This window comes from Strix uralensis, chromosome 1 (genome assembly GCF_047716275.1).
Source record: "Strix uralensis isolate ZFMK-TIS-50842 chromosome 1, bStrUra1, whole genome shotgun sequence".
Classification (NCBI taxonomy): Eukaryota; Metazoa; Chordata; class Aves; order Strigiformes; family Strigidae; genus Strix; species Strix uralensis.
Genome location: NC_133972.1, coordinates 114,113,804 through 114,137,092, shown reverse-complemented (window position 1 = coordinate 114,137,092; position 23,289 = coordinate 114,113,804). Strand labels below are relative to the sequence as shown.

The window sequence follows — 23,289 nt, the reverse complement described above, 5'->3', positions numbered from 1 at the left end:
GCTGGGAAAGCGATCAGAAAAAGAATCCTATTTTTACCCTGTTCTTACTCTTCCCTAAGTGTTCACATATGGCAGCTACTAGAAACAGCAGTTCAATGGTCCATTGCTCTGATGAAGTACAGCCCTTTTTATCTTCCTATAATCTTAAACTGACCCTTCCTTTGTATGCAGTGGAAAACTTATTTTGTCTTCACCAAGTCACATTACGTGCTTAAACAAACTCATATCTTTACAATACTTGAAACCTTATTTCTTCCTAACTGATGTCCCGATGGGGTGATTTTATTCTGAAGGAGAAATCATTGATAGAAAATCAGGTTTTTCTCCTTAACTTGTTTTCTTTTTTTTTTTTTTTTTTTTTCCTTCCCTTCTCCAAGCTATTAATTTGGAGGAGAAATGTCAGTGGAAATGTGGCAGCTGTGGGGCTCCAAAATGTTCAGCCCTAATTCATCAGTGTTAGGGTATGTGCTTGAGGAAAAATGGACTAAGATCCATGTCCCTCAAACCTGTAATCTCTGCTCTGTTTATAAAATGGGATAGAATTTATAACTGTAGGGATCTCAAGAGTGCTTTTCTCATACCCACTCCTCTTGCTGCTGGCCCAACTTTAGCTTTAGAAGACTGGAGGCAAGAGAGCTATAAGCTGGCTCATATACATTAAAATAGGAATACATCAGCTTTAAGAGCCAGAGTGAAACTCTACTGGCTTTTAACAAACACTTATTCATTGAGTCTCAGGGGCTTGAGTTCTAATAAGCCAATACCAAATTTGGGCAGAACAGCAGAACACCTGTAATTCTGTTGCATTGTAGTTTCTGTAACACCTGCTATGAATAAGGCAATTCCACTTAGGACCTTTATCTTGGATGATACAACTCAGAATCCTCTTTATCATGTGACCCTGTCACAAAGAAAGCTTGTGATGGGAAACCACTAAAGCAATACAGCTGACATGAGTACAGATAGTTTCAAGAGAATATAGAAAGGGGGCCTCTTGGAGAACATCTCAACCCTCACCAAGGAGTAAGTCTTTTCCATGTAGGCAAGAGGCATGCTGTTTTATGCAAGTATACGCTTTGTGATTCCGCCTGAAGGTTAGGCTAATTACTCCTTTTTTTATCTGGCTCGAAAGATCATTGCAAATTCAGTTCAGGATTTTTTTATTCACGTTATTTTTGCCTGTTTGATTTACTTGACTGGTCTTTATATTATGTTTTCTAAATAAATTCTAATTTAATTGTTGATCTTACGTAACTAGAACTTCTGTTCAGCTGTCCTGTACTGAAACACAAGCAGCATTGTGCATTCATGCATCAGAAAAGGCAGCCAAGGACTGCCATGCACTTTAAAACAAAGAAGGAAATGCACCAATTAGTAAAACCAACAAACTACTTCTACATGTCACACCACTTGCCTTTACTTTTTAACATATGGAGCGACAATCAACTTCAGTGATGTTCGATTTAAACCTTTACTTCAATTTCCTTTGCATGTGTTTCAAATTCGAGGATATTATTTTTAATTTAGAGTTTAAATTCAGAATCTTTAAATGAAACTGAGCTGAAACTGCTGGGGTTTTATGGTTTCGTCATTTGAAAGCAGTGCCAGTATCATCCTTTGTTATTGTGCTCTGTAAAACAAAATACCTCCAGTGTTGGCAAGTCTCTTCAGGATATGACTACATTATCAGATCTGGGACATGTACCAAGTTCCAGGATTTGGGTGCAAGATGTAGCCATGAGATAAACCTGGATGTGTAGATTCAGAGCTCACGTAAAAAATGTCCTTAATAGAAACCAGCCCCAGGAGATTACCAGGTGGTTCAGCACCTAAGTACGACATAGTCCAAGATACCTGATTTCTCACAAAACAATAGCAGGCATACTAAGCAAAACTCCTTTATCATTATAATTTCAGTCAGGTCTTCAAATAGATCTGTAAATCTAAAGCTTAGCAACCACTTGGCCTATCTTCCAATCTTTCAAACCTCTGTGGCCTATTTTGTTATCAATAGGTTTTTCATTATTCAGGTAAGCAAAGTACAGAAATAGGTACTCAGCTAGTTCTTGCACAGCTTTTAGATAAAGATCCAAAATCCTTTACTTGTTGTCAGAACAGGGACCACCATACTGCCTTCTAAGAGAACAAAGTAGTATGTAGTTCAAGCGCCAGTCAGTATTTTCCCTTTGTGTTTCTGATTGCAGGCTGAGTACACAACACTAATAAGAGCTTTTATTTATTTAAATGAAGAGAAGCCAAAACACAGAAATTAGAAGAGGTTAAATCTTTAAAGAGATCACTTTTTCCTGTCATAATGTGGCTGTGGACAGTGCTCCTTTTTCAACTGCAGAAGGAAAGCAGGAGGTGGGGGGGGGACATAATGCATTGCACAGGCTAAGTTTTAAAGTAGCTATCTTCTGGCTCACCTCCCAGATGTTATGCCATCCTGTCATCAAGATGAAATCTCTGTCCTACACTGACATGTCTTCTGCAGATGGAAGGCCACCTACACTCAGCTGTTGTAGCCCTGCCTAGCTTCATTATCTTCAGTGATACTATGCTAATGTACAGTGGTAGAGCACCAGACACTACTTGCTTCTGGAGCCCCTTATAAAATGACAAGGTGCTTCTGTTTTTTGAGGAGACATATATATAGCTGCTCAGTGTTTATTCATCGAAAATAAATAAAAACCCCAACACATAGAGGTTAGATGACAAAACTGAAACAAAGAATACAAGTGATAAGACACAGTAGGAGTTTGCTACATAAAATTATTTTGCTGCAACCTAGTTTCATGATACTGAGGAAGGAGATCTAGAGATTTTGCAAATGACATCCCAGTTTTGAAGTATTTCATTTGAATTGCTTGGAATTAGCAAAGCTCTCATCTCCCTCACCCTTCCATACTATTTTTAGTAGTTCATGGAGATGCATATTTTATTCACCTACTCCTAACAGAAATCTGTGATTAAAAAAAACCCCAACTGTTTCAAGATACTACATTCTGAGATCTAATTTGTCATTAAATAAACAACATATGATGCTAGTCATTTTCATTTTTGTAAAAAGTGCTTAATTATAAAAGAGGCTTCTTTACAGAACCAATCATGCTATTCTTCTTTGCAGAAACCTGAAATGATAGCCACATAGCACAGCAACTAATTTAGAGAAGTGGTATCATAACCAGCATTACAGCAGATGCAACAGGCCACACTTTTGCCTCCTTGCAGATGGCTGGAATCTCCAGTCCTCTACAAATTATTCATATCTTGTCCCTTTTCCGTCCTGTTGTTCATCTCAAGCTGCCCCTGCCTTTTCATTCACACTACATACTTCCCACCTCTCAACCCCACTGCCAGCATAAATCCTAACTTGGCCTTGTACATGCCATACTTTATACGTACACTGGCATATTTCACTAGTTCAGAACCAACACATTAAGGACCTGCAATGGCATCTTTCACCAACATGGGTAACTAAGGGAGTTAGTTTCTCTCTCCTTAAGAGACCCGAATGAGGCCACATAACAGCATTTGTTTTGACCAGTATCTTAATCAGTGCCCAGCCTTTGTGCTGACTCTAGCCACAGTTATCAGTCTGAACCAGCACTAGAAGCTGTGTGGAAGTCCATTCTGTCAATTTATTTGTTTGCTTTTCAATTGTGTTGTGTCATATACTTATGGCCTGATGAGCTGAAACATTGGGTTTCTTACATTCCAGAAAATTGCCTTTTCTGTTACATGAGTATCCCACACCTGGGAATTTTCAATCTTTTAAGAGCACCAGTCAAGGTCATGGAAGTTGTGTGATTGCCTCATATGTCATGAGATTAAAAGTAATTTTAAGGGTTATTTTTTAAATGCCTTCTCATTTCTGAGTCTGTAGGGTGCTCACAAGTAAGACATTTCCAAGATTTTATCCATGCCCTAGGAAGAAGCAATAGGCTTGCTCTGGTTTATATTTGTGGCTGCACAGCAAAGGTGACACTCCTGAGGGTCATCACATTGCATGGACATTCTGGCATATATCTTCCCCTCCAGCTATGTCCCTTTTGCTCTGCTGTGCTGGCAGCAGGGAAAGACATAGCACAAAAAAGCTCTGCTAAGTCTTCCAATGAAGAAAGAGATCACTCTTTCCACAGCTTGCAGTATGCCCTGTGAGCACAATAAAAATAATCTATTTACAGTGTATTTTTTGGCAATACTAAAATGCAAGCAATAAAAAACTCTAGGCTATAGCCTACCCTGTGTTGACTACCTCTTCTGTCAATGCATAACATGAGCTAGCATATCATCACGTTTTCCTAGTGCCAGCAGATACTGACCTCAGTTAGAGATATGTACCCCAGTAAAATGTGATTCTATATACATTCAGGCAAGAAAAGTAGTTATTAGGAAAGCCTGTTATATATTACTATGTGTTGATTAAAACCACTATTTCTTCTTCATGAGACAACCTTTGTGTTGAACAACCTATCACTTCATCCTAACAAGATGACCACATAGGAGTGGGATGAGAAGTCATGTTGTGCCTTGATATTCATGGTCTGAGAGTCAGAGTTCTTCATTTTGATATGAAAAGCATCTATTTTTGATATCCTAATCTCCTGGGTAAAGATCTTAGGCCACTTTTACAATCACTTTGCAGTAAGAATTGAATGTTCCATTGTTGCTGAACTAACATATATTCTCTGTTGGTACCGAATGCAAAGCATAAATAGTCTTGAGTCCAGAAGTAATGTTTAATATGATGTGCTAATGTAAAATACATTAGAACTTTCTGCAGGATCTCTAGAAAGTCCATCACGCAGGAAATGTTTCTGTTTAACAGGATTACAATGAGATAGACTTGAGGTATCACCGAGGAGTTCTTTTTGGAGAAGTACACTTGTAACTCAAAGTCAAAAGAGATGTAACCAGTACAGACCATATGCTAAAGACATCTAAAATAGTTTAACTCTTGTTTATTTAAAATCAATACCCTCTGGCCAATTAACCAAATTTAAACTCTACTGAGAGAAGAAATGAGTAGCCCTATTAGAAACCTGTCTGCAAAGTTTGGAGGGGTACATGTAAGCTAATTTACAGGCGAACTTACTTAAGTGAGTGCATTTTTCTATCAAAATGAAAGCAGAATATTCAACCTTCACTCATAAATAAGATTTTAGAAAAAATAAGATTTATCAGATCTTATTTATGAGTGAAAGAATAAAATATGATAAAATATTTTTAATTATTTTTCTTGGTGTGTTTGGCAGTGTTTTAAGTGCTATGAACGGATTTTGCCTTAGAGCAAGAAACTTATTAGTTGTTGGCCACTGCTGTCATAGTTGAAATTACAAAGGGTGCAAGAGAATATTGTAGAAGGTTTGGTCTACCACAGAAATCCAGTTAGGAGCTATTCATAATAATAATTGTACATTATATATATTTGTTTTGTTGAAGGTAATGTTTTTTTGTTTTAAATAAAAATGGGTGTACTTTCAATATAAATTATACAATTATATCAATAAAGTTACTGTAAAGAAAATAAGGTTAAATTCTTATGCTCCTTTTGGTGATATAAGACATTTCGAAGTGTTGTAGTTTGAAACCACAGTTATATTCTGACTACTTTCTCTAATTTGTGACTAAGAAATTCTGATAGATTCCTTCAAAAAATGCCTGAAAGTATGATTTCTAATTTTAAAGCAACAGAAGGAAAAAGTAATGAAACAGTTTAGCAAATTCACTCTTGATAAACAAATATACCTTTCTAATATAGATAAATAAAAGTCTTACAGGAAAACTACACAGCATAAAAAAAAAAAAAAAAGAGGAACAAAGCATGGTCTCAGAACACTTTCAAGCTAAAAAGCCACACTATCAAAAAAAAGTGCTTCATTTGCAAGGAAAACATAAGCCACAATCTAAACATTTCCCAGTAAGCTTCATATATCAGACTCTGTTTTAAGTTCTAAATTCAGAGCAAATTCACTGTATTTGATGAGAGCCTTCATTGCCTTAAAATCTTTCTGCACTTCACTGCATACATTTTCTGTGTAAGACTCAGTTCCACACCACAGACTTTGCTTGCTTTCCAGCATTTTGACTCTCTTCCAGAGTAGCAGGACTTTATGAATTTGATGATATGCATGCACAACATATATACTACACTACACTACACTTGATCGTAGGCAAAAGGCCAAGAAGACCCTCACTACAAGAAAGACACCAAGGTGCTGAAGCGTGCCCAAAGAACAGCAACGAGGCTGGTGAAGGGTCTAGAGCCCAAGTCTTATGAGAAGGGGCTGAGGCAACTGGGGTTCTTTAGTCTGGAGAAAAGAAGGCTCAGGGGTGACCTTATCGTTCTCTACAACTACCTGAAAGGAGGTTGTAGCAAGGTGGGAGTCAGTCCCTTTACCCACAAGTGATAGGACGAGAGGAAATGGCCTCAGGTTGCGCAAGGGGAGGTTTAGATCGGGTATTAGTAAAAATTTCTTCACTGAAATTGTTGTCAAGGACTGGAACAGGCTGCCCAGGGAAGTGGTTGAATCAGCAACCCTGGAGGTATTTATAGGATGTGTACGCATGGCACTTAGGGACATGGTTTAGTGGTGGACTTGGCAGTGTTAGGTTTACAGTTAGACTTGATGATCTAAGGGTCTTTTCCAACCTAAAAGATTCTATGATTCTGTACTGCAAATGACTATGTTTAAGGATAAGTTGCACATGACTCATAGAAGCAGAAGCAGAGTGAGATCTGAGCTATTTAAAATCAATTTCTATTACACCCATAGGATTATCTATAAACCTTATGTAAGTTACCTGACTTTTAATCTCTAAAATATAGATGTTAATAGGTATTTACCATTTAGACTACGAGATCTGTATAGTTATGCACCATTTCACCCAGTGCTCTTATACTTGTAAGTTACTACTACACCTGTAACAAAAAATAAAACCAAAATTGAGTTCTAAATCTTCACTGATAACATGAAATAAAAGTCAGTAAGTACAAGAGTATCTAAAGGTATCTAAAGGTATCTAAAGGTATCTAAATATGGGTAAGACTAACTTTTCATTGGGCTATTACATCTGCTTTCAGTTAAAAGTTATCTGTGCATCTATCTGTTTCTGTTTCAGAAGTCCAACAAAAGCAAATTGGTCATATTTGTACCTGTTTTGCAGGATACATTATAGAGCATCAATAGTAATAATTTAATAACACACTTAATGACAGTTCTGCTAAGCTGACCATACAGATTTTTTTTCGAAACTGTAATAGCATCTGAACATCTTAATTTTATAAATTATTTATTTATATTTAAGGAGAATTGAATAACTTTTTTTTCCTTTCGTTTTCCTTTTACCTTTGAATCAAAAAGAAAATTGCACCTAGATAATTTTAAGAGGCACTGAGTAATGTTATATATATCAGCTGTTTAAAACTGTACCTTTAAGTTATAAACTTCTCAAGGGAAATTCTGCAAAGGATGCTATGAGTCTGTTGCTATGCACAGCCAACTGAAGTAAATGCAGATGAGGCAGATTGCTGGCAAACACTTCCAACTATCTGTGAACAATGAATATCAGAGCTGTTTGTTTATTGTCTAGCTTGGCTCTTTACTAATCATTCTATTCACTTCATGTGCTAAAGTTACTAAGGCGTGGCTATTATCAGAGAAAGATGGAATACAAATAGGTAAATTCCTATACACTGAAGTCAACAGGATCATTCATTATGTAAAACTGGCAAATGCACCCTGGAGCAATTTAGAGGTACAGACATACATTCAAGTGACAGCAGCTTAAAAAAATTCTAGTATATCAACAATGCCAGGGTATCTTCATGTAGACTTGCTCTTTTCTTTCAGCAAATGGAAGGGAATTCATTTTAGCCTAGCCTGCAATTTAAGAGGGTCATGAAGGTTAGTAATTAGGCTGAGGAATGGATGAGAGCTACACCCATACTTCTAAAGATCTGATTATGAGACTGGCTTAATCATGACTGATAGTTTTCTTGTCTATAATATGCATGTTTTCACATCACCTCTATTTTGTTCAGCAACAGTGCAGTACATTCTTTAACATGAAACAATTCTTTATTACAGAAGTCAACTTTTCTTTCGAATGCATCACCAAGGGATGCTGGTAGTTGAGAAACCATCAATACTGAATCTATACCCAGCAGGTAAAGCTGCACCCTCTCATTGAAAAGCATCCTTTGGTGCCAACAATGCTGTTATAGAGCCACACTGGGCAACAGCTATCTAGTTACAAATTAACACAGCTTGAGAGTATAAAAGAATAGCTCTGCTTTGAAGAAAAAAAAAATCAAAATACATCCAAAAAAAGTTCCTTTTAACATCTTTCTGCCAGTACTCTTAAGGTAATTTGAAGCAGACAATGTTCAGCTGATCAGTTAAAGTGAATAATAAAGTCTATTATTCAGGCATTCATACTGCATGATACAGCAGCTCATTAAGACCTAAATATTCCAACACATGCTTTCAAGTCTATTCTCTTCAGCAGCATAACATTTTGTTTCTCTTGTTTCTCAGTTCATTTCTGTGTACCTATCACAGTCCTCGCCAGGTCCTAGATTATGTTTCCTGAAATCAAGCAGCAACTGTAGGATGTAATTTATGAAAAGAATAGACTGGAACATCCTGAAACACAACAGAAGGTTCAAGAAAATATAATAAAATCAACATTTCAAACTAAGATTCAGAAAACATAGGATAAAATCTATTTCTAGGCAAGCTGTAGGATGGAAACACAAAAGGGTCTAAAAAACCCCCAAAGAAAATGTAAGCAACTCCTCTCTCAGAAAATAAATTAAGAGTGAAAATATTAATGGTCTTCACAAAAACAAGTGTGCATTTATTATCTCTGACAGTCTGCCTTTTATCATGTTCGCAGTATTAGTTTCCTCTGAGCTTTGCTCATTGGATTTATTCCCTTTGAACAACCTTTCAGAAAATAGCTGGAGACAAATACTGTCAAAAAATTTGCAATAGCAGCAACATTTTGTTTACACCACACCTTGTTGCTCCTATCATAATAGGCATTTCCTATGTCACTCTCCCAAAAACCAAAGTTGGGTTCACGACTCAGAAGGTTAAAGAAAAAAAAAATTACTTGTGAGAGTACAGTGACAAGACCTAGGATGAGCTACAAAGGATAAGCACATACCACCCAACAACTGCAAAATAATTCAGCAGCCACTAACAGAGAAGGCAGAGGGCTAACACCTTCCAGAAAAAAACAACATTAAACCTATTTCACAGCCAAATATAACATCATCAAGACTTAAAAACATGCAAACCTTTGCTTTACAACATGCTGAAGTTCACAGGAGGGATAGAATCAGGTCTTAATCTTGCTGCTATATTTAAAGTATATCCCAAGCACCTTCTGCTAAACAAAACGAACAAAAAAATCAGTTAGCTAAACCTGCAAAACTCTGCTGCAGGAAACTAGTTGCAGCTCAGATACATCTGAAGTGGGTTATTGACCTTTGCAGTAATAAGGATGCTGAACTACCCATGCCGCTGGATGATAGATACTGCCTGCACCAGCCCACATTCAGTAAGACAGATCCAGGGGGCTGCAGTTATTCCACTTAACTTGATTATGTGTCTTTTTTTTTTTAAATTAAACACACAAGAGAACATTCATGGCTACTAGAATTAGCTTACCTACACTGTTAAATTGTTAGAATGGTCTCGGGGCCAAACATCAGTTTCCAAAAAAATTCCTGTGTATAGTTCAGGAATTAGAAGAGGCACCATTCTAAATATACAGTTTGCATATAGCTACAATATTTATAGACTTCAAAATTATGGATTGCACCAGTTGCCCAGTTCCTAAGAACCAAGTGGGAAATCACCCTTTTTGTTCTAGGAATATAGCTATTTTGTGGTCTTTTACTTAACACCAAACATACTTACTGTGCATCCAAGGGCAGACAAAAACAGGTCTCGCCATCAATACTTTCTGAAAGATAACAGTGGCTCCCATGTTCAAAACAAACAAAAATAGCAATATTTTAAAAATTTAAATGCATACACTTGACCTGATCACAAAGTTTTGTGATATCCTAAGTGGTGAAATAAGGGGAAAAAAAAAAAAAAAGATAACACAAAAGTATTATTTTACTAACAATAGCTTTATTTTATGCAGGACGTTCCATAGAATTTTTTGGGGGGCAGTGTATGCACTAGAACTGCTCAGACACAGAAATCTACTTAGATGTAAGACCATACACATTTAAAGCCAAATTCACCCCACTTCCTTTATGGCCTTTCAGTGGGATCTAAAGTAAAAGTTTAGTCACCCTTGGCTTCTGAGGATTTACAAAGAGGTAAGCAATGTCTGATTTACCTCTGGAGGTGACACTCTAGAGTGACAGTGCTCCTTATTTAGGTGCAAAAGTTAAATTACCTAATGTGAGATAGACTAATTCAGGTCGTGTTCTTAAGTATCACAACACCTTTCTCAGTAAAGACAGTAAACTAAATATTGAATTTATACCAGCATAAATGCAGAACCTTTCAGAAATTATTGTTAGATGGGTGTGAATGAAATCAGAGTATCTTTTCTCTCCTACATCACATATAACTCTCAGCATATTGTCAACTCACAAGATGTATAGTTTAATTTAAACCAGTATCATTTCCGTAATGTGAAACAGCACTTTCCCATTATTATTTTCTGAGAGCACAAGATTACCCACTCAGAGCCTTTATGAGAATAGTGTAGATCATGTATCAGCAATTTACTCCTCACTTAAGAAAATCAAAGTCCTGACATTTGAAACTGTGCTTTGTACATTATTTTCAATATGTTTGTTTCTATACCTCCTTTTATGAGTTTATAAATTTATCAGATACCCTGCAGGTACCTTTGATTAGGGTTATAGAGCAATTTACATTTTTTACATTATTAAATTGTATTTCCTTTTTTCATTAAATAACAAATACTATAATCTTTCATGATCATTTGAGGTATTTACTTCCAGTAATTTCTGCTGGTTTGGATGAGGCTAAGTTTGATAATAGTTTGATAATCGTAGATAATAGTAGATAATAGTATTTAACAGTCATTGAGGTCAGCAAGGTATCATTGCAGTTAGGGCACAATTCTGAACAGCTCACAATTTAGGGATTTGATCATGACTTGTAGTCCATGATACTCCACACTGAAATGCAATGAAATGGAATTTGAGACTATAAGAGTCTCCAGACAGACTCCTCATGTAGAAAACAGCCCATTCATGATGAGATTTAAACAACGGTTTTAGTCCAAACCAAAGATAAAAGGGAGTCCAGAGAAAGGAGGGAAAACTCCAGTATTTATCCTCTTGAAGAAAATAATTTTATGTGTAATTAAAAAGAAATCATTCTGATAAATTATTTCTAAATCACCTAAATAAATATCAATTTCTAACTATAAAATATTCCAACATACGGAACCCAACATATGGACCAGTCACAAAGGGGCTAATTTTTTGTAATGTACAGAAATATTGAAATAATATATTTTTATCCTTAATCTTGAACTGTGCAAATGTTTTCAGCAAATGCAGTACTACATTCCAGATTATGTATGTTCATATTCATCAAATAAATAGTGTCTCTAAGACTAATAATGGAAATGGATGGTCAGGCGGAGCCAGGACTCCCCTATCAGTCACATCATTAAGTTTCAACATCAAGTGAAACCATTTTCATGGTTAAAAAAAAAGTCTGATCCATGATGGCAGCTTTACAAATCAGTTACCAATAACTTTATAAAACCTGAAGTGGATTTTTTTGTTTGATATGCATTATAACACTATCAGAATAGTATTACACTGTCAAATGAGTTGTGCCATTAATTTTACATGTAGCTGAGGATCTTTGTACAGAAATTCAACTCTGGATCTGGCAAATGAACCGTTCAAAGATAAATCCGACAAGGACTGCATGTCAACTGTGTGCTAAGAGGGTGAAAGGAACCAATTGGACCATGATACTGAGGCTCATCTCCACAGATGTCGCTTTTGGTGAAAGCCTACTGGGAGCAACAGAGGCATGTAGGTATGCTCAGAGACTACAGATTCATCCGATTTGATTGAACTCTGAATGCCAAGACCCATGTGCATCTGTCCAGGGCCAATGTCACTTAGTTACAAAGTAAATAACTGAAATGTTTTCTTCCTTTCTTAGGCTTCCAAATATGATTCAGAGATATAAGCATTTAAATAAAGCCTGCTGTTTTAAAATACATCAAAATCTTAGCTGTCTCATAATTGGACAGTTCAAACTACAATATAGCACAAATAATCATCAACATTTAACACAGAGAGAGAAAAAGAAAGCAAAGTTAAGATAAAAGTACTGAGACTAATTTTCATGAGCATCTTTATGAAAGTGTAACTGAAAGTGACAGAACACTTTTCATTACAATGTACCTAAACAGACATGCTTTTCTGAAAGGTCTAACAATTCTCAAATTTTACTGACAGTCTTAAATGGAGCCACACTAGTCTCAATGGGAACACTTGCATGAGAAAAAAAAGATCTACTTAATGACCGATTTGACAAGATCAGCACAGACATAAGATTGGAATTTATCCATTAATAGATAAAAGCAAGTTTATTTTTTTTTTTTTTTTTATCACCAGGCCTCCACAGTATTCCTGCTTCTCCATACCACAACTATCATTTTACGGATGGTGCCACTGAAATTTATTCTACAAAGTCCCAGATCTGCATCGTTTAGTGGGATTCTCGGCAACCATATGCATGTTTATTCAGCTTTCTGCTGTGACTTGTGTTGCTATTCATACAGGTAGAAGGTCACAATCTCAACACAGTCATTCAGCTCCATAGCTGGGATACCTCCTGTCTGATACTAACTTTGGTCAAGTTATAATTTACAATCTAAAACTCATCGAAACAATTATTTGACTGAAAACTGGAGACTTGCCGTACCTTAGGCATTCCTACTCTGTTGTTTTCAGAGACACTGCTTTCCATTTTACATATTTTTAGCATAATGCTTATCATGCTTTTGGCCTCACAAGTTCTAAACATAAAGAACAGAGTTCTCTTCTACCTTTTTACATCTGCATAAGGAACAAACAATGCAAAGAAATCTCAATAATAGATTATGTATTCTTTGAACCAGGAAAGTACATTACATAAAAGAAATAGCTCCTAAATCTTGCATATAATTAATGACAGCAATAACGCTATTATGAACATAAGTGCATGGGATAACCCGTATTCCAAAAGCAGCACAGATGATGCTCCTGACAGACAATTCTGTCTACCTTAACTCCTTAAAAACAAACGAAAAATTGGTTTATAGGCTATTGTGGCATTCCACAATTCCACTTTCAGGAAGGGATTGAAAAATCTCTTTCTACTTCCACAAATACACAGTCAGTCTTAATTCTTACCTTCAGCTGCCCTAAAACATCTGACAGAGAAAAGCCTTTTTATTTGTTCTAATTCTAGAGTGTAAATCCTGGAAACAGAAGGCAAATTTTGAGACTTATTCTGTCAAGTACAGACTGTACAGACATCAATACTTCTTTTTTTTAACATACAATCAAAAATGGCTTTAGAGAGAAGCCAATTTGAGAGAATGATACTCGGAAACCAAAGTTTCACTAACATGCCAGTGTATATTAATTCCTTTAATATTGCCTTTAACATGGCATTCCACCTAAACAGGCTGAAACCTAGGACTGAAGGGGAAAAAAACCAACTACTGCTAGTAAATGACAGCTAAGTTATGGTTAGTGAGACCGCAAAATATCAATAGCTTTTATTGTGTTAGAGGCCTATTTTGACATATTAATGACTGGCTGAGAAAGAGCTACTTTTATCTCAGTCATAATGAGATATCACAACATGCTCCAAAAGATGTGAAATGTATATATGGGAAGGACAAGACAGCAGAGTAAGACACGGACATAACAGTAAGATTGGAAGGAAAGGCAAGAGCTCCTTTATATTAAAAATCAGCAAGGGTACCTGTATTGTGTACAAAGAAACTCACGGCACTTTTGACATTGTCTAATGCTTACCACCCAAATAAACAGTAATTACACGCATATTTCGATATAATAAGCCAAAACTCTGATCCCAGCTCCAACAAACCAACTGAAGCGTATTTCAAGACAATTCCATTTGTAATAAAAAACAGATGGTAAAGGAAACAGATGTCTCTTTGTGATCTGATTTACACATCTGCAGACGTTTACAATATGCATGCATTTCCAAAGAATGCTGAGCAAGTTAAATTGGGAAATGGGAAATTTTTTCTTAATGGGCATGCGCAAAGGGTGTGACTCAAGAAGAAAATAAGCTGTGACAATGACACATCTATCCTATCAAACTTGTTTCCAAACCAAACAGCGTCATGTTAAAGAAACACCAATGATGATAAAAATCAGACAATTCTGGAAATATTTTACTGCAGGGAAACATGACTCAAATGTGAGGTGGCTGAGGGACAGGTGATTTTCAGATTTCTCCCCTCTCTGAAAGAAGACCCGAGGTTGTCCTTCAGAAATTCATTCCTTCAATGGTTGTCCTTCAGAAATTCATTATACAGAAAAGCGAAATATCCCTCAGAAACACAGACCTGAAGATTTATTTAAGATCCTCTAAATCTCAGATTGCCATTTTATGCAGACATCAACAATAAGCCATTGACAATTACATCAAATATTTGCACTGGTCTCAGTGAAATTATGCACAAGAATCAGCAGAGAAATGTGTTACAACAAAGAAGGATGGAAGAGTCTCAACCAAAATGAGAAAATCCTTGCGGAACCTCTTAGACAAGAGGTACAGGATAAAGCAGTGCAAGGAGCCAAGATGTTAACAACCTTCAAAATTAAGCTAGGTTGAAGCAGGTCAAAATTACACAAAATCTTCTCCAAATTTAACTGCTGATTTGGGAGATCTTGTTGGTTTCTTAGATTTTGTCCCATTCCTTTCTCTCCAGATAGTTTACTTCAGACTCACAAAGGGTACCACTTTGTCAGGCACAGAGAATGAAGTCTTCTCTTTCGTCAAAGCACAAAACCCAATTTAAATGTCACATCTCTCAGCTGAAGGAACCATATCCTATAATGATATTCAATATCCATGTCCATTCCTGTTCCGGACCTGTCTGTGGAGACTGTAAATAAGGAACTAGATTCACTCAAATATTCCGACTGTTTCCCCCCACTGAAGGGATGCTAAACAGCCTTAAATCTCATCTTATGTTTATTTTGTGCCACTATAGTGACAAGTGAGACACAGACACAATGCATCAGTAAACCTGTCCAAGGGGGCTAATTATCACCACTGGGAACTGGGCCAGTTTAACCAGTTTCATTTCATATAAGCTGTCGTACAATCAACAGATGGTAAGTACTTTCAGGTACTAACCACTTGGGCTGAAGTCAAACTGGTGAGCTGGAGGTGAAAAGCTCCATATTCTATTACTAATCCCCTGAGCTATAGGGTCCCCAGCTGGTAGTTCTACAAAGGTTCACACAGCTTTTTTTGAAAGGCAGCAAAAGTAGTTGCAAGGGTTCTTTTTAAAAACAAAACAAAATAAAACAAAACAAAACCCCACAGTTGCAGGAACAACTATCTTTTTCTTAAAATAATCTCTCTGAAAGTAGCAGACTGTACACATTTTACAAGAATAAACAAACTTCTCTAATATTTATCCACAAATTGGGAGTCAGAGATCATTAGTGCAAATTTCTGCTGACCGGCAGCACTTATTCTATAAACTTTGGGTATCCTAAGTGGTCCATTACAGAACAACAGATATCTTCAATCTGTCTAATCTCTTCACTGGGCATGTTTTGTTTCCAGGCATGAATGCTACTTGGTGAAATTTCCCCTTCATAAGGAAGGTAGAAAAGACTGGTGGAGGTGGCAAATAGTATTTGGTTTAAGCTAGCAGGAGGAAGAGGAATACCAAGAAAAGCAAAAATTGTTTCAGCCGTCTTCTGAGGAAAGCTCACAATATCTTCAAACTTGACCAGCTGATAATTTGTAGGCAGCAAGTCCCCATTTATTCTCAGTGCTGCTGCTGTGTTTGCTAGCCATAAATAGGACAACACAGAAACAGCATTTGAATTAGGATTTGAAAGTTCCTTTCTTAATGATTCATATTCAAAGGCATAGCCTTCGTTTAAACTACATTTTCCTTTACCATTCTCTCCCTTAAACATTGCAGCCAAGTGTTGTGGAACATTTTTCAAGGAGTAAAGGCTTGGCTTGTTTTTGTACAACATTGAATAGATCCATGCCCGTGGGTCCCTCACTACATGTAATGCTCTCATTGATGGTCCTAGGATTTCCTGAAAGAAGGGAAGCTTTAATGTCCAGCTCCCACTACTTAAACTAAGCACGGGTCGTGCATTAGGATAATAGGTGAGATGTCTTCTCAGTTCCCTAATATGTTCAGCATCTTTATCTGGACTCCCTCTTGCCCTGCTTCTTTGCTCTGACAGAGATTCTCTCTTCTTGGATCTTTTCTTTTTGTCTTTGCTTATGGCAGAATGCTGAGCAATTTTACTTCTGCTGGCTTCATATAAATGAATGTTTTGTAAATGTAACTTTGTGCCTCGAACTAGAGACTGGAGCCACCCTTGGATAAGACGAAAATGACCATTCTGGGCATCAGAAACCTTCCATTCACATGGATCTGCAAAGGAATCAATTTCAAATTCAGTCTCAGGAATTTCAAGATAGGGTGTAGGTATCCTGATGTATAAGAAGTCACTGCTATTGAAAAACAGCTGTTTTAAAATTTCTGCACCAGAAGTGGGAAGTGAAGTAATGATAACATCTGGCAAAACAACAGGGTTTCCTTCTAATTCTTTGGCTTTATTGCCTTTATCATGTTCTAGCTTTGTCATGTCACCGCTCCATTTTGCACAAATGGGCTGAGTACACATGCTCCACACATCCACCAATTCAATAATCCACAGTGTGACAACCAGTATCAGGATCCACCGTAACATTTTACCAAAGGATATGTAAAACCGCCACTGAAAAGCCAGTATGACCAAACTAACACCCAGAATTAACCCTGCAATTATGTTCACTTTGAAGCCAAACGGGAAAACCACTCTATTATTTTTTATCTGTTTTTTCACAGGTTCAGTACCTAGACCAAACTTGGTCACTTTGTTTTCATGAACTACTTTGGCAAAACCTCCAAAGCCCAAGTAATCGAACCTTGTCTTTAAATTCTGATATTCAGTCACAACAGAGATGGTATTTTCAGTGTTGTTGACACTGAGTGAAATCTGAAATCCAGATTTTGCATTATCTATGAGTCTACAGTTAGACACATTGACATACGGGCCATAGAAAAGGTAAACAATCCTTGTAAGCATGTTTTTCATTGGAAAGGTAACATTTACAAACTGAGTCCATCGCTTTTTGAATTCAGCAGCTTGTTCTGCCTCCTGTATCCTAGCAACAGGACTACTCCCATGATGATCAAACCAAAACATCTTGTAGTGGGCATCCCACACATCCATCATAGCTCCATTGTATTTGTTCTTAAATTTATAAGGTATGTATTTAAAATCAATGTCAAGATTATGAAAAAAGGCACTGACAGAATTAACAGGAGAGTCTTCCTCCTTCTCGATATGGTCTACTACTAACAATGTCTGAGAATTTAAGAGCAGCAAAACACGATACACACTTTTTAATTTCATTGCTGATGTGTAAGCAGATACCGCCTCACCGCTCACAAACATCATGTCTCCAGCCTGGGAGGCTGTTATAATTTCTCCAGTTGAGTCTCCAACCTCATCACCAATCCACTTCAGCCACTGGGCACACTCACCAAGCTGTCCCTCCCAAGGCTGGTTGCACTGGCTCGTAGGAGATGGAGCAAAGACCAAGACATTGTTCAGGTGGCTAAGTTTAGGTCCATAAAGAGCCTCAGATACAAACACCTGTCCATTGGGAGCAAAAGTGAAAGAGTTCTGATCAGGATGCTCATGTCCCGGATTGAAACTTCTCCACCCATCAATCCAGGCATATGGTTGAAAGTGAACAATATCATAGACAGCACGTCCACCGAGCTTTCCAGACTTAAAGGACACAAAGGTGTTTGTCTGACTGTTTGGCAATCCAGCCCCATAAGTAACAACTCCCCAGTTAGGAAACACGTGCATTTTAGCAGTACCATAGTCAGGAGGTGGCTGAGGAGTGATTTCAGCAGCATACCATATAAATTCAGTGTGTAGTGTGCTCCACCTCTGTGCAGTGGACGGCACCATTGGCCCGTCCTTGGGTCTGTGTTTTCTAATCTGCTGTGCCAGCCAGTTGCCAGCTCCATTCTTCATGATAAACTTATCCAAGAAAACCAGTTGGCTCTCAGGACCGTAAAACCAGTTGTAATTAGAATCTGCTACACCCACAGTCCTCTGAAAGCCTGGTAATAGGGTGGCATAGTAAAACCAGAAGTGCATTTTGAGCCAGTTATTCTCCAAGTTGTTAATACCAAAGTGGCGCTGGGCCAGGAAAACATACTGGGTTACTGACTTGGCTGTGTAACTCCCATAAGCTACTCCTTCATCCAGAGACCCGTCTACAATATGATTGAGCAGAAACATTGTTTTCTCCATCACATCAACAACAGTGTGTTTCCAAATATTTGCCTGAGATCCTTTGTCCACCCCTGCAACTAAAGCTCCAATAAGTAAAGCAAGCATATTGGTTGCTTGGTGATTATGGAGAAGCTGCTTTCCCCAGGAACGAACCTTTGAGTACTCATACATTTCCTCGCTTACAGACCATATCTTCTCCAGGTATTTTTGCCTTCTCTCATTTTCCAGTGAATTGTACAAGAAGTCAAAAGCAGTGGCAAATCCTGTTAGGGAGTGACCAAGTGGCACTTCATCTCCAGGTGCATTTTCAACCAACCAGTTTTTGTAGCCAGCCATTCTATCCATATATTCTAGGGTGAAATCAAACGCAGCTTTATCTTCGGGGCACAGCAAACAATAAAATGCTAGAGGTGGCAGATTGTTACCATAAATCTCATTCCACTTTGAGGCAAAATCAACATGCTTGGGTGGAGGTAGGTAGTATAATGGGTTGGATAGCATAACCGTCACTGCACTCCTGATGGCTCTAAATAGATGAGAATGGCTTGTATGAGCCTTCTGCCTCAGTGCCTGGACATCTTCAGCGTCAAAATACAAGCTCGGATGAAGAACTATTTTTTTCAGCTTCTGCTCAGCACTAAGACCTTCAAGTTGCTGTTTTTCATACTGATTTACATTTTCTATGAAAGTCACCCAATCAGAGTAATTGCTTACAGATTCTTCAAAAGTGAAGACAGCAAACATCAATAATGCTAGAAATAAAGTATGCCCCGTGAACATCAGAGCCATGATCCATTAGGCAGCTCCTCTTCCCCAGGCATGCATTTCCTAACAAAACACAATGTTCAGGTATCAAACTCTGATCCAGTTAGTAAAAAACCAAACATCTTAAGGCATATTTTTAGGAGAAAGGACTTAGCATGTACTGTGCATTCCAAAAGATACCCAGATTACTTGTAAGCTGAGCTACAATATTTAAATAACAAGGCTCTCAAAAACTTAAAACTCAGGTGCCTTGTCTGTTCACACTTTTCTGAAACACACTACAGCATAAATACCCAAATTAGGGAAAAAGTAGAATCTCTAAGGTATGCATATAAAACACAGGTTGACAACGCACAGTAAGAGACTAAAACACTATCTCCTGATAACTTGAAAAACTCGACTTGAAAAAAGGAATCAGAGTCATACATTTACTTTTCTAAGCTTTCAATCAGGTCAAATTCCACTTCCAGAGCTGACAAAAACTCCACTGATCACAAAATTATATATTCAAAACAACATGTTATATTTGATGAAATAAGGAATTTACAGCACTTGGAAAACAGACTCCAAAACTGAAGATATTGTCTTCAGCCTTCCCCTTATCTCAGTTTCCATACACATTCTTTCCATCTTTCTCTTTTGGGACTCATGGGAGAGCGGGAAGGAAAAGAAAAATAATTTTAAAAAGATCAGCGTAGATCCTCCATTAGTTCCTTTTGATGAAACTGCAGTGCTTTTAACCTCTATTCCCCTCTGTTTGTGAAAGGTGCTTCTGAATTAATAGTCACAGAGTATCGACATATTTCCAAGTCTTCTTTCATCTTATCTTCTGCCCAAGTTTTGCCTCAGTGATTCAGACAATCCTGCTCCTTCCATTATGAAGCAAAAAGAAAACATGTGAAAGAGGCAGAAAGCCAACACTTTTTTGTTAGAAGGGCAGTTTCGGGTTTCCTTCCACTTTGCATGTTGGTTCTTTCTGTGGAAACAGAAACAGAAGTTCTCTGAAGCTCTATAGGTGTCAGAACACATTTAAAGTACCGAAGGTAAAGTGCTGCTCACTTTCTAGTAAAGAGAAGTTAATGGCCCTTTTCTGTTACAGATTTTTTTCTTTTAAAAAGGACCATTTTCAAAGTTCCACAATAAATTATCTTTAGCAAAACAGAAATCCGTACGGCCCCGTTCAGCCGCTTTATTCCACCTTTCCCTGCGTGGCTACGAGGTCTCCAGGGCGAGTTTTCCCGTTGCGCCACCGGGACCTGCCCACGAAAACACCCTCGCAACCCGCCGCCGAAGCGACACCCAGCTCCACTCAGCCTCTGCTCGCCACGCACGTCCCGACACACCCGGCGCGGGGGTGCGAGGCGGGACGGAGCCACCACCGGGGAGCCAGACCCGCCCCCCGCGGGCCGCGCCCGCCCCGGCCCCGGGCCCGGCAGCGCGCGCCCCGTCCGCCCCGCGGCCAGCAGAGGGCGCGCGCCGCCCGCCGCCGCCTCGCGCCGCCCCGGGGCCGCACAACTTAAGCAAGTTTCGGCGGCGGGCGCGGGCGCGCCCCGCACGCGGCCCCCACCGGGGGGCTCTGTCCCCTCGCGCCCGGCGTCCCCCAGCGTCACCCCCTCTTACCGCAGCGGGTCCGGCGGCGGGAGGGGACGGAGGGAGGGACGGAGGGAGGGGCGGGGTGGGCGGCAGCTGCCGCGGGGCCGCGTCGCTCTGCCCCGGCCAGCGCGGCCCCGGGCGCGGCGCCAGCCCCCGGCCGGGGGGTGCGGGTGGCGGCGAGCTGCCCCGGCCCCGCTCGGCCGGGCCGGGCCGGGCTGTGCTCGGCTCCGGCCCCTTCCGCGTTGCCGTTACTTTCCACCCGGGCTGGCCGCAACTTCGGGTCGGTGCCCTCCGCCGGCGGCTCCCCAGAGTTGATGGCGGGGAAGATGCGGCGGCGGGCGCGCAGCGACGGGCGCGGGCGGCGAAGCAAACTCGCAGGGATGTCGCTCCGGAGGGGCGGGGAGGGAAGGAGGGAGGGAGGAGGGAGGGAGGGAGGGAGGGGAGGCGGCGGGGGCGGTTGGCAGAGCCGGCCCCGGCGGAACAGGGATGTGCCGGTCCTCCGCGCCGTGCTCCGGCGGCGGGCGGGCTCCCGGCCCCTCCGGCGCTCTCGGCTGCTCCTCTTCCCTGCGACTGCGTGATCCGGCCGCCGCTGCCAGCGCCGAGCCCAGCCCTGCTCCCGGCAGCGGATGCCACCGCCGCCCCTGCGGCTCGGCTGCCGGCGGAGCGGAGCGCGGCGGTGCGCCCGGGGGCAGGGCCGGGGCCGGAGCGGGGGGGGCAGCGCGCCCGAGAGCGGCGGGGGGAGGCGGGGCCGCGCCGCCCGGGCGGCTCCGGCGGCGGCCGCCCCGAGACCGCGGTGAGGACCGGCGAGGAAGGCGGGGGGCGGGGGTAGAGCGGGTCCCGGCGGCGGGAGCAGCAGGCAGGTGAAGAGCTGCTGCGGGGGGGCCGCCGCCGAGGCCGGCCGGTCGGCAGCTGCCGCGCTCCGGCTCCCGCGGCTCCCGGGCGGGGCGATGGCGGGGCACGGCACGGCGGCGAGCCGGGGACCGGCGGGCAGGACAGGGCCGGGCTGGGCCGGACCGGGCAGGGCGGCAGGAGCCCTTTCTCCTCTGGGCAGCAACTTTGTAAGCGCGGAATAAATACATAACAGTGCCCGTATCGCAGAAACCACGGGGATGCGCAGCGTCGGCTTGTTGGAGCGGTCCCGCTTTTTATAACTGCCTCCCTGCGCAGGCACTTTATTTTATGCGGTGCATTGACATGGTTCTCATTCAGCTTTAGCTGAAGGCTTCTGAAGTAAAATATAAAGCCGTAGTGAGGTGTAAAAACCTCTGTCCCTCAACTCGTTCACCGCCTGTGATGCGATGAAGGGCCAGTAGAAAATGCTGGCTAGCCCGCCTAGTGCCTGCGGTCTGCCCACGGAATTCAGGAGGTATAACGCCATTCTCGGGTTTGAGTCGCAGTTTGGGTTGCCGGTGATGACTTCCAGAGCCTGATTTTGTAACCTGCCCGATGTGATACCAAGCTATTCGTTGGTAGTAAGTGAACTCTACGAAAAGAACGAGTGTGAGATTTTGGATATGTGTTACCATTTACTGCGTTTATAAACTGTACCTCAAAGGACGTGGGTTTTAATCATTCCGATAGTGTAAGTCACCACTTCTCCCCAGGCATAGTCTATATTCTTCTCAACTTTTCTTCCCCCCCCCCCCCCCCCCCCCCCCCAATATCTTAGAAAATACAGTCGCATATTTAAGTATCTCTTAAGCTAGTCAATGTATAACTACCTTGAAATGAATATATGAAGACCATACATTATGGATACTGATTCTGTTTCTTTGTGCTATAGAGAGCACTTTAGAAGGATTAAATTATTAAATTATGCACATTTCCATAAATGATGAACTACATCTGGAACCATCCTAATCTTTCAGATGTGCCCTATGGACTTGGTTAAAGAGGGAAAAATACTGATTATCACCTGGATCGTATCTTCCCATCAAAAGAAATTTGCATAATGACCAAAGATAAGCACATAATTTCCTAACCTTGGATCTGTTAAAATTCTGCCTTTTCGTGTTACTGGGGAAGTTACTGCAGGAGGAGATCAAAGGGGAATGTGAAGCAACAAGAGAGGCTACATTCCTCTTTAAGTTGGTCAAAACTGAGTGGAATACACTACAAATGAAAACCTCCTAAATCTTTTTCCCTCTGTTCCCATTGTACCCTGCATTGTCCCCATTACTTTTTGCCCAAGGCAAAAATTCTGGAACATACTGAAGTCTCAGAGAATGACTTCTCCCATAAATTGTCAGGCAATTTGGGATGAGCAGAACGTGCAGAGAACTTGTGTTAAAGGCAAGAGTAAAGCT

At 40.4% G+C, this 23,289-nt stretch overlaps 1 protein-coding gene across 1 annotated transcript; it reads right to left on the bottom strand.

The window, feature by feature from the left end:
- Positions 1–13,657: 13,657 nt before the first annotated feature.
- Positions 13,658–21,026, bottom strand: DSEL (dermatan sulfate epimerase like). Its single transcript, XM_074877541.1, has 2 exons — positions 21,011–21,026; positions 13,658–20,366 (listed from the first exon to the last, which is right to left on the bottom strand). The coding sequence occupies exon 2, from the start codon at positions 19,412–19,414 to the stop codon at positions 15,764–15,766; it is 3,651 nt and encodes a 1,216-aa protein (XP_074733642.1). The 5' UTR covers positions 19,415–20,366; positions 21,011–21,026; the 3' UTR covers positions 13,658–15,763.
- Positions 21,027–23,289: the final 2,263 nt, after the last annotated feature.